Genomic DNA, 12,500 nt, shown 5'->3' on the forward strand with positions numbered 1-12,500 from the left:
TAATATTGTACAGTGTAAAAGCAGGAACAACCTCAGGTATGATCAAGTAAATAGAGTGGTCAAGTAAATAGAAATAATCAACGGCAGCTACAATGCATTGTACTGTATAATGTGTGTGTGTGTGTGTGTGTGTGTGTGTGTGTGTGTGTGTGTGTGTGTGTGTGTGTGTGTGTGTGTGTGTGTTTTACCTTCAGCTGAGAGTCCCTGTATGTTCACACCTCTTGCTGCCAGAAAAGTCAGACATGTATCAATATTTTCAACCTAAAGAGAGGAACAATTAGGAACATTTTCAGATGTTGTCAGATGTACACTTATAACTGTGATCAGCAGATCACACACACACACACACACACACACACACACACACACACACACACACTAATATTTGTCAAAAGTTCCCACAGGTACAACATCATCTGATATTCCTATCCTTGTAAGGACATTTGGTCAAAACCCTGACGTATCCATCATGTAAACTCTTGGTTGCTAGGAGATGAGCTCAGTTCCTAGCACCATAGTAACAAAATGATTGGTCAGCTTCAGTATCAACTGGAAACTGGTATTCAAATTGACCACCACTCCATCAGTGGATGAATTGCACTTTAATCTTGTATCCCCAGAACACACTTAACTAGCAGACCAACACTATCTACACAATCATTTAATTTGACTGGAACTTTTAATTTGTGCTCAGCAAAAAAAGAAGAAGAAGAAGAAGAAGAAGAAGAAGAAGAAGAAGAAGAAGAAGAAGAAGAAGAAGAAGAATGTGAGGAATTAGACACCAACACACCCTAACATCTACTGGGTGACAGTTGTTGCCAAGGGTCAAAGTTCGCACCATGGAATTTTGGGACAGGAATTCATATCATCCACCCGGAATAAAAATAACTCTCTTAAATACAACTCACTAAAATCAGCATGTTTAACATATTTAACCACCACCACCACCACCCCCCCCCACACACACACACACAGACATATACTACATATACTACACAAACATACACAAACACACAACACACACATACTATTCCCACATCACCAACACACACATATTACATACACACACCTCACACATACTACACCAACCAACACACACACACACACACACACACACACACACACACACACACACACACACACACACAATAAATGTATATCTAACGTGTATTGGCTGATCTGTAGTTGAGGAATCCCTTTACAGTACTTACAGTTAAACATTAACACACACATTACACTCAGTGTCTGGACTCATTTCTCTGGTGATGGCAGACACTGAGCTGTGTGTTTAAGACTCATGAATGGCAGAAGTTCGGTGCAGTTCAGTCTCTGTTTGAGGAATTTTTTCCTCCCAGGATATTTTCTTCATGTCCCTGCTTTCTAACACTCTCTAACGTTTTCCAGAACTGCTACAGTGACGGTGTTATCACATCTCTACAGAACTGTTCTGAAATCATGCCTCCTCACATGTTTTATCTCACACGTTTTATCCTCATGAGTGTGTTAGCAAGAATGGTGTTATCTGGCCTTGTGTAAATGCAGCATGCTAATGCTAACTTCCACCTCCTGCTGGTTTTCTATGTGTGTTTGTGTGTGTTAGTTGGTTGGGGATGTGTGTTTGTGTGTAAGTGTGTAGTGTGTTTGTGTATGTGTTGGCTGGTTGGTTAGGGATGAGAGAGAGAGAGAGATGACATGAATTCTACACACCCTACAGAGATTCCTTCACTCTTTTAATCTCTATGAGATTTCTCCCCATCTGTTATATCACTGCAGCTGTTCATTATTATTATTAGCAGTAGTAATAGTAGTAGTATGAGAGGTATGTGACTTTCTTTGATGAATAAATAATTGAAATTGTTGGTAATTAGTAGTATAAGAGGAATAAAACACTTTTATAAGAAAAATGCTTTTATAAGAAAATAATCAATATCTGGGAGGTCATGCAACCCTTTACCTCTAACAGGACGGGCTCACATATACATACATATACATATTATAAATGGTGTGTGTGTGTGTGTGTGTGTGTGTGTGTGTGTGTGTGTGTGTGTGTGTGTGTGTGTGTGTGTGTGTGTGTGTTATATCCTAATAAAGCTCTAGTTCATTAACCAAAGCAATTTCACTCTAAACACATGTAATTAGAGTAACAGGTATCTGCACCTGCCTACAGTGATGCATCACTGACTGTATGGCTGTTCTTTTTCTTTTTCTTTCTTTCTTTCTTTCTTTCTTTCTTTCTTTATTTATTTATTTATTTATTTCGCTCTCTATTCTTTTTTTCTTTTTTCTTTTTTTTAAATTTCATCTTCTCCGTCGCTCTGTGCTTTTGAGACATCAGTTTGCTAACCAATGTCTCATTGTCTCATGATTTCACTCTGAGCTCTGATGCTGTGGAAGTTTATAGCTGTTACTTTCCTGAAAGATTCTGTGCAGAGACAAACACCGTAGAGCTCCGACTACTTCTCCAGTGGCTTTTAAATATATATGTGAGTCACAGCTCTGAGTGTAATTCAGTTGAAGCTGTACAGGCTTGATAATGCTATGGTGGGATTGTCGATGGAGTAGCGAAACATCAGAAGATAAATAGCTAACTTTGTAGTTATCACTCTGACTCTGGCACTTTTTGGTCTAGGATTGAACAAATACAAAGAACACACATGCTGCTGAGAAACCATGAAGCGTAAACCCCTTTGTCCTGAAAATGTTCCCGTGACAGAAAACCTACTGGGCGTTAGAAAGCACTGACACTGGAGACTCCTTCCAGAAAAGTTCAGTAAACATTGCCTAAGGGTCTGACTTTCAAGCCTGTGTGATATCTTCTGAGCGATCAGATTCCAGAAAACCACCAATACTGTGGTACAAAAAAGTTCAACAAATGATTTCTTAGGAAAGTGGAAGTTGATGGAACTATCTGAGGTCTGAAGACTGCAAAGAGAAACAGAAAGATAGACATAAAGAGACACAGAGAGACATGACATAGAACCAGGAGGAAGACTGTCTAGAGATCTGTCTGTCTCTCTAGATGACTGTCTGTCATTTTCAACATCTGTCTGCTTCTATAGATATGTCTGTCTTTCTAGACTTCTGTCTCTCCAAATATATTTCCCTGTGCTTCTTCTCTTTTCTCTCTAACCCACTGTTAGACACTAAGTCAATAGTCAAAGTAGAATTAAGGAGTAAATGAAGACACTCACCATCTGCGAGTGGCTCTTTGGGCACCCGTTAATGTCTTCAATTTTTTCATTGGCTGCAAAAAAGAGAAAAGTTAAGTGTTTAAGTCCATGAACTCTGTCCAAGAGTGTGTGTGTGTGTGTTTGTGTTTGTGTGTGTGTGTGTGTGTGTGTGTGTGTGTGTGTGTGTGTGTGTGTGTGTGTGTGTGTGTGTGTGTGTGTGTGTGTGTGGGCCCAACCCCCTATGAGCAGCTGAGAAAAGGCGAAACACATCGCCAGCTGATTCCACACACCACATAGACTGAGGGAGGATACAGATGAATAAGCACAGAGTGTGTGTGTGTGTGTGTGTGTGTGAGAGAGAGAGAGAGAGAGAGAGAGAGAGAGAGAGAGAGAGAGAGAGAGAGAGAGAGAGAGAGAGAGAGAGAGAGAGAAATTCTATTTTAGTCTTAGATAGATAAAGGAGTGGCCACTGTTTAATATAGAGATCTACACTATATAACACCACACACACACACGCGCGTACACACAAATGCATGCAAACACACACACACACACACACACACACACACACACACACACACACACACAAACACACAAACACACAAATGACAAGTTGCTAAAATGAGCTCATACATACTAAGTAAGTAGAAAAGTGTCTAAAGTAACAATAAAAAAACAAATAACAATCAAGGCCCTTAACCCTCTTTGCCCCAGGGGCACTGTATTATGGCTGACTCTGCACTCTGACCCCAAAGTTGGTATTGTGAAGAGAGAATTTCACTGTGTTGTAATATGCGTATATTTGACAAAAAAGGCTTCTATACTATTCTATTCTATTCTGTTCTATTCTACCCAATGAAAATAAATACTTCAAGTCTTTAAGGTAACATCAACAAAATCTGAATCTGCATCTGTGGTCAGTGTACAAGTGTGTCTGACACAAATGTGTGTCTGATACAAGTGTGTCTGATACAAGTGTGTCTGATACAAGTGTGTGTCTGATACAAGTGTGTCTGATACACATTCTGTTGTGTCTGATACACAGTGTACAAGTGTGTCTGATACACATTCTGTTGTGTCTGATACACAGTGTACAAGTGTGTCTGATACACATTCTGTTGTGTCTGATACACAGTGTACAAGTGTGTCTGATACACATTCTGTTGTGTCTGATACACATTCTGTTGTGTCTGATACACAGTGTACAAGTGTGTCTGATACACATTCTGTTGTGTCTGATACACATTCTGTTGTGTCTGATACACATTCTGTTGTGTCTGATACACAGTGTACAAGTGTGTCTGATACACATTCTGTTGTGTCTGATACACAGTGTACAAGTGTGTCTGATACACATTCTGTTGTGTCTGATACACAGTGTACAAGTGTGTCTGAAACACATTCTGTTGTGTCTAATAAACAGTGTACAAGTGTGTCTGATACACATTCTGTTGTGTCTGATACACAGTGTACAAGTGTGTCTGATACACATTCTGTTGTGTCTGATACACAGTGTACAAGTGTGTCTGATACACATTCTGTTGTGTCTGATACACAGTGTACAAGTGTGTCTGATACACATTCTGTTGTGTCTGATACACATTCTGTTGTGTCTGATACACATTCTGTTGTGTCTGATACACATTCTGTTGTGTCTGATACACAGTGTACAAGTGTGTCTGATACACATTCTGTTGTGTCTAATACACAGTGTACAAGTGTGTCTGATACACATTCTGTTGTGTCTGATACACATTCTGTTGTGTCTGATACACAGTGTACAAGTGTGTCTGATACACATTCTGTTGTGTCTGATACACATTCTGTTGTGTCTGATACACATTCTGTTGTGTCTGATACACATTCTGTTGTGTCTGATACACATTCTGTTGTGTCTGATACACATTCTGTTGTGTCTGATACACATTCTGTTGTGTCTGATACACAGTGTACAAGTGTGTCTGATACACATTCTGTTGTGTCTGATACACAGTGTACAAGTGTGTCTGATACACATGCTGTTGTGTCTAATACACAGTGTACAAGTGTGTCTGATACACATGCTGTTGTGTCTAATACACAGTGTACAAGTGTGTCTGATACACATTCTGTTGTGTCTGATACACAGTGTACAAGTGTGTCTGATACACATTCTGTTGTGTCTGATACACAGTGTACAAGTGTGTCTGATACACATGCTGTTGTGTCTGATACACAGTGTACAAGTGTGTCTGATACAAGTGTGTCTGATACACATGCTTTCGTGTCTGACTAACATGTTGTGTCTGATAGACAGTGTTGTGCTTGATTCACATATTGTTATGTCTGATACACAGTGTTGTGTCTGATACACAAAATGTTTTGTCTAATACACATGCTGTTGTGTCTGATACAGTGTTGTGTCTGATACATAGACTGTAGTGTCTGATACACAGACTACTGTGTCTGATACACAGTGTACAAATGTGTCTGATACAAGTGTGTCTGATACACAGATTCTTTTGCCTGATACACATGCTGTTGTGTCTGATTGACATATTGTTATGTCTGATACATAGTGTTGTGTCTGATAGACAGTTTTATGTCTGATTCACATATTGTTGTGTCTGATACACAGAATGTTGTGTCTGATACACAGAATGTTGTGTCTGATACACAGAATGTTGTGTCCCATACACAGAATGTTGTGTCTGATAGAGATATTGCTGTCATGTCTGATACAAATACAGTACATGAAATTTGTTGTTATGTCTGATTACTGCCGTGTCTGATACACACGCCGTTACATTTGATACACGTTACTATCGTGTATGATACACACGCTGTTAAGTCTGATACATGTTACTGTCGTGTCTGATACACACACTGTTAGGTCTGATACACGTTACTGTCGTGTCTGATACACACACTGTTATGTCTGATACACGTTACTATCGTGTCTGATACACACGCTGTTACGTCTGATACACGTTACTGTCGTGTCTGATACACACACTGTTACGTCTGATACACGTTACTGTCGTGTCTGATACACACGCTGTTACGTCTGATACACACCCTGCTGTGTCTTCTGGGCTTTTCAGTATTAGCTCTTTTCCTATCTTCACAGCTTCAGTCTTCAATTTTGTGTCTTCAATAATGACATCACTATCCTTTATTATATCACTATCGTGGATTACATGATATCACTACAGTAGACAGCAGGAAGTGTGTGTGTGTGCGTGTGTGTGTGTGTGTGTGTGTGTGTGTGTGTGTGTGTGTGTGTGTGTGTGTGTGTGTGTGTGTGTGTGTGTGTGTGTGTGTGTGTGTGTGTGTGTGTGCGTCTCAAATTTCGGCAGCAATTGTATAAAGGAATAAAGGAGAATAACGTAAGCAAAGTGGCTCCATTTATTTCTGTAAGACTAAGAGAGAGCTATCAGATAACTACATACTAATCCACATTGGGGTGTGTGTGTGTGTGTGTGTGTGTGTGTGTGTGTGTGTGTGGGTGTGTTAGAGAAGAGACCAACTGTAGCACAGACAGTCAGACAGATACAATCTATTATTGGTGCAGTAAAGTGCAGACAGGTCGGTGGGAGAAAGAGAAGAAATGACAAAAATCTTACTGTCTGCGCTTCTCATGCAGGTTTCCGTAAGGGATCAAAAACTGTCATTCTGTCTGTCTGTCTGACAGACACGACATCATGATATCATGCATGGCACTAGAAAGACTAGCTGTGTTGCTATGATCTGTTTGTCTTCATAACTTTTTTCTTGAAACTTTAGAATGAGACACAAATGAGTAAAAAAACAACAAAGCCGCTATATAAAATTCATTAGACAATAATACGTCTTCATGCTTAGCTACAGGTTCTTATGCTCCTTAAATATAAACTTACTTCACCGAAATGAAGAAACACTTTGACTTTTGAAGAAACTACACACACACACACACACACACACACACACACACACACACACACACACACACACACACACACACACACACAGGGTCCAAAAGTCATGGGGTTGCTGCTTACATGCTTTTTTACCACTACAACAGGCAAAGTCTTAAAGACTGAAAGAATAAAATAGTTATGCATTTTTAAACCTCAGCTGACTCAATGAAAGTTTCCTTGTTTGTTAAGTTTATTTAACAAAAAAACAGATTCATACCTACGACTTGGATGATTTCAGCCAAAAGCACTCCATCAGAAACATCTTGCTGCAGATCTTTAATCAGCTGCTTGTGTCCTGATTTGGCCAAATAGTGATTCGCCCAGTCCGTGTAGATCTGACGGAGAGAAAAAGAAACTTTTTACGATCCAGATTTCCAAAAATCTGCAATCACAATAAAAAAGGATGTTTCGCTTTTGATTTACAGCATCAGAAATGAGTGCTTAAAGACGGGAACCAGAGCAAGCTGAGCGTTTGTCCTTTTGTTAGGCGGAGTATTCAAATGCTGGCCATTGTGCCCTATTCATGCGCCCTATTCAGTGCACTCTGGGCAGAATGGTGGGGGGGTAGGGGGGTGGATTAAGGGAATGAATAATGTGAAAGGCCCTGTGTTGAATCAGTGTGTTTAAAAAAAGCTTCAGCCCAGGCATCTTATTACGTCCAATGACATCATAACCAAATTCTGCTTCTGATACAGACATGTTTACATCAAAAGCGATCACTTTAACAGTCACTTTCTAATACAGAAGATATCAGACATTACAGCAGCTCTGTGCAGAAGATATCATAAAATATTTAATTAATTACATAACACGATTGATACTTTGCTGCTGACACATGATGAAATATTTTTATACACACGCGCACACATATACACACACATATGCACACACACACACACACACACACACACACACACACACACAAACCCATCATGCAGTCTGTTTTTAGTGAGAACAAAGCTACAGAGGAATGTTTTTACTAACTGGAATAAGTCAGGGGTTTCTAATGATAGGAGACAACAGGTGCACAAACACACACACACACACACGCGCGCGCACACACAGAGCTGCTGCATCATGTACAATCTGAAACACAAACAGCAGGGATTTCCCTCTCTAAAAGAACACAAAGCACTGTCTGGATGACTCATTTACCCACAACACACTGAATCACTGAGAGCAGAGCAACTTGTCACGAAATAGCTGATTATTAAAGTCTGATATAACCTAAATACTCTACTCTAAATTACATCACCTACGTAGCCTTACCTACATAACCTTATTATGAATACCCTAACCTAAACACCTTAAACTAAATACCTTATTTTAAAGACCCTAAATCAAATACCTTATTATAAATACTTCTTTAACCCTAGTAGCTTATTATACAGACCATAATCTAAATGCTCTAACCTAATTACCTTATTTTAAAGGCCCTAACCTAAATACCTTCAAATAAATACCTTAACATAATTACCTTATTATAAATACCCTTACCTAAATAGCTTTTTTATAAATACCCTAGACTAAATACCCTAACTAAATATCTAACAGCATACAAAATACCATAAATACCCTAATACAGATAGCCTAACATAAATACCACAACTTTTTTTACATTAAATTTAAAAAAAATAAAAAATCTAACCTAAATTACCTAAAAATAATACAATAATATCTAAATAATTTTGCCTTAATATCCTAACATACATACATAAATACCTTACTCTAAATACCATAACGTAAATACCCTCCTGTTGGCATTTATGTATGTATTTATTTATTTTTTATTACGTTTAGCTTTCAACAAAAGATTTTTCCAATTCATCCATCCATCCATCCATCCATCCATCCATTCATTCATCCATTCATACATCCAACCATCCATTCATCTATTCATCCATCCATCCATCTATCCATTCATCATGTTTAAAAAGAAAACACTTTCCTCATCATTCTTTGATACAAATTGATGCTAGTGCAATTAAGAGAATCTCATTATGATCAAACATCCTTGAGGGAGTTAATGCACAGATGAATACAGAGGAAAAGTCTGGGGTTTCGCTCCACTCCTTTTTATCTGCCCCAGAGCAGATTTAGTGCTTAAGTCCTGCATGAACAGGCATTAGTATTTACTCAGCCAGTGAGTCAGGTGTGCCTAAAGCCAGGTGAATTAATTCCACCACCTGAGTCTCAGAGAAGACATCATCACTGTGAAATCAAACAAATAGTTTCACTGAAGAAATCAGAAGTTATCTGACATTAATGAGAGTGTACCCTTAAAACCGTAAGGAAAACTGGTGGCTATTTCCCAACTCACACTCACACACAAACACGCACACACACACACACGCACACACACACACACACACACACACACACACACACACACACACACACACACACACACACGCACACGCGCACACGCACACACAGTATGGATCAGTGAGCTGTCAGCAGAACCTCTTTGCTTTTATCTCCCGAAAACATTGAGGTTGAGCAACCTTAAAAGAATTTCTTAAAAAGCCCCTATGCTAACTTCACTCTAATTACAGAGCTAATGCAGTGAGTCAAAAATACAGCTCACCAGAGGCCCTCTATTACACACTCACACACACACACACACACACACACACACACACACACACACGCACACGCACGCACACACACGCTCAAAAACAGCAGCATAAAATAACAGTCTAGTTAAAGGTAATTACAAGAAATTGGTCAGAGGTGATGGAAAGGTCAAAAAAATAACAGTCTAAATAAAGGCTGTTATTAATAAATTAATAACAGCCTTTATTTAGACTCTGTTCTTCTCAAAAAAAGAACAGAGTCTAAATAAATGCTGTTATTAATACGACTTTTAAACACACCAGACGGAAATAAAAGGCTTTTTCAATCCTATAAATGAGAAGACGTTTATATCTCAGTGTTTATCACAGAATTTCAGACAGGTCTGGCGTTGCGCTGATTCGAATACGTTATTGTTTCCATAGTAACAGCTCATACGCGGGTATGTGTACAGTGGACACTTCACAAAGACTATTAATGTTGTTTAACAAAAAAAAGGAACCCTGGAGATTTTGAGGATGTATGGAAGTAATCTCCAGTGTCTTCAGCTTCCAGTGTTCCTCCACACAGGAGAGTCTACTGGACAAACAAATCGACACTATCTTCTTATTAGCATGACGAGCTGTTTTATATTTAGGAGAAAGAAAAAAGAAAGGTTGTTGAGAGACTTGTTTTATCCATGTTTTATAACATCACATGTAACAACTATAAGCACTGGACAAATTCTGTTCATGGTTGGTCTGAGCATTGCTTCAATCCATGTAAAAATAAAAAGGTCTCTCCAAGAGTTTGACAGAGGTTTTCTGTGATTTTATATTTTTTGGTATGTGTTTATGTATATCTGTTTTTTCCCTAGACTTCTATGGACAATATATTCATAGAAAAGTTAAAAAAACCAAAAACTTTTTTCCACATAATCGTTTGTGTCTTCAAACTAAACTGTGCTATCGAACCCATTTCTGCTGTCTGCGATGCTCCAAGTGCATTCATGTCTTCAGCACTAAAAAACTGTGTAATGTTATCAACAGAGAGAAAAACAAGCAAAGCCAACAGAGTCTTTACTCATTTTATAACAGACTTACAGCCAGACAACTGACTGAATATGTCCCATAAGTCCATTTCCAGTGAAACTTCCTTACACTCTGAGGTTAATGATATACTTTCTTCATTATCCCTGAATTCTCCCTAATAATTCAAGCAACAGGTTCATCAACATCCTCCCTGAGATACCTCCTTCAGAAATCTGCTCATAACATCCTCATGAATCTCATTAAGACCTTTGAACTTTCACTTCAGATTGAATTTCTGGAAAACATTACATTTTCATGCAGAACATTTCATCCCGCTTCCCGCTTCAACAAGTTACTTGAATCAAGATGAATAATTGTTCCTGCTTGATGAATATAAAACACAGAACATAAAGTTGGACACATATGTTGGACCACATATAGGTGGACAACAATGTAGATCATGCCATTCATGATTTATGATCTCGGCTAGCTGCTTTTCAGTAAAGTTATTATAATTATAATGTGTTTAATAGAATAAAACTTCCTATTGACTATAATGGTGTACCTCAAGGCTCTATGTTTAGCCCACTACACTTGTCCTCTTTAGTCCTCTGTAGCAAGGTTTAAGTAAATCTCACCATTTTGTAATGATCACAGAACGTCCTGCTGTTGTTTCTCGCCGGTATACACAGATCCCCGAGTCCCATAACGTATCTGCAGGTCTGGAGAAGCTGAGCAAAGAATCGAATAAACGAGTACTAATGAGAATAATTCATCAACGAAGCCTTCCTTGAATACAGCCAACGATTAGTCGCAACAACTCAGCAGACAAGGTGTGAGGGATAAGTTTAGCCCCTGTGTGCAATATATCTTTCTCTCCACAACTCTATTTCAAGTGGCAGGAGACCCTGAGTGTCGTTTTTCATCCTGTCCGTGTGGTGTGTCCGTGTCGAGAATCTACTCTGCTTCTTGTCTGTTGTGCTTCCTTTGTATTGCTCTGTGTAGAAATTATACCTACGAGACCCAAGTCTTGTGTGAGTTTGAGCCTGGCTCCACCTCCATACCACAAACACATACACACACACATACACACACACACACACACACACACACACACACACACACACACACACACACACTCTGTCAAACATACAGACAAGTACACACACCTGGTTAGGACTGACATCACACTGGAGCGTTACCATATATCACTTACGTGTAGAGTGAGAGATTACCTAGCAAAGAGGTCAGAAGTCACACTTACACACACAGAGAGAGAGCAAAGGCAAAGGAAAGCAAAGCTTTAAACTACTACTAAAGCTGTGGTACAAAAACCTTTATACATATCTCTTAATTAATAGTTTATTAATACAGGACTTTTTTGACAACATTTCACATCAGTATAAATGCCTATTAATTCCTGTGTGGTAAAAAAAAAACCTTTTTGTTAGTTATCTTTATATATTATATAAGGTTTCTGATGATGAAGGTAAACCAGCATGAGTTCACCATGTGCTCTGTGTAAAACTTGCTCTGATTCAGTCTGTTGTGTTGAACTTGAATCAAGGCTGAGTCATTAAACAAACAGCTTTTCACTGACAGACTGGTGTTGACATTACGGTAAGTTTTAAACCATGTTTAATCGACAAAACCTAAATGAGGCGAAATAAATGGTCCCGTATGACGCACGTGAGGAACAAGCAGTCATAAAGTATAATCATTAACGTATCACTGATTTAATATGACAAAATAACATAATGCAGTTTTATTGCTACGCACAGCGATCATGATCAAATCCACCATGAGCA

General features: G+C 38.7%; 1 protein-coding gene across 8 annotated transcripts in view; it reads right to left on the reverse strand.

Moving 5' to 3' along the window:
- The window catches only part of nav2a (neuron navigator 2a), an 83,148-nt gene that overhangs the window by 32,908 nt on the left and 37,740 nt on the right, over nt 1-12,500 (reverse strand). For 7 of the 8 annotated variants that reach the window (XM_027152185.2, XM_027152189.2, XM_047802850.1 and 4 more), the window contains 3 exons: nt 7,326-7,443; nt 3,192-3,244; nt 189-261 (listed from right to left, as the gene is read on the reverse strand). In XM_027152185.2, coding sequence (XP_027007986.2) covers nt 189-261; nt 3,192-3,244; nt 7,326-7,443 — 244 coding nt within the window. Of the gene's footprint in view, nt 1-188; nt 262-3,191; nt 3,245-7,325; nt 7,444-11,330; nt 11,675-12,500 lie in introns of those variants that run through there. The other variant, XM_047802835.1, reaches the window with a different exon arrangement.

Source organism: Tachysurus fulvidraco, chromosome 2 (genome assembly GCF_022655615.1).
Source record: "Tachysurus fulvidraco isolate hzauxx_2018 chromosome 2, HZAU_PFXX_2.0, whole genome shotgun sequence".
In the NCBI taxonomy this organism is placed as follows: Eukaryota; Metazoa; Chordata; class Actinopteri; order Siluriformes; family Bagridae; genus Tachysurus; species Tachysurus fulvidraco.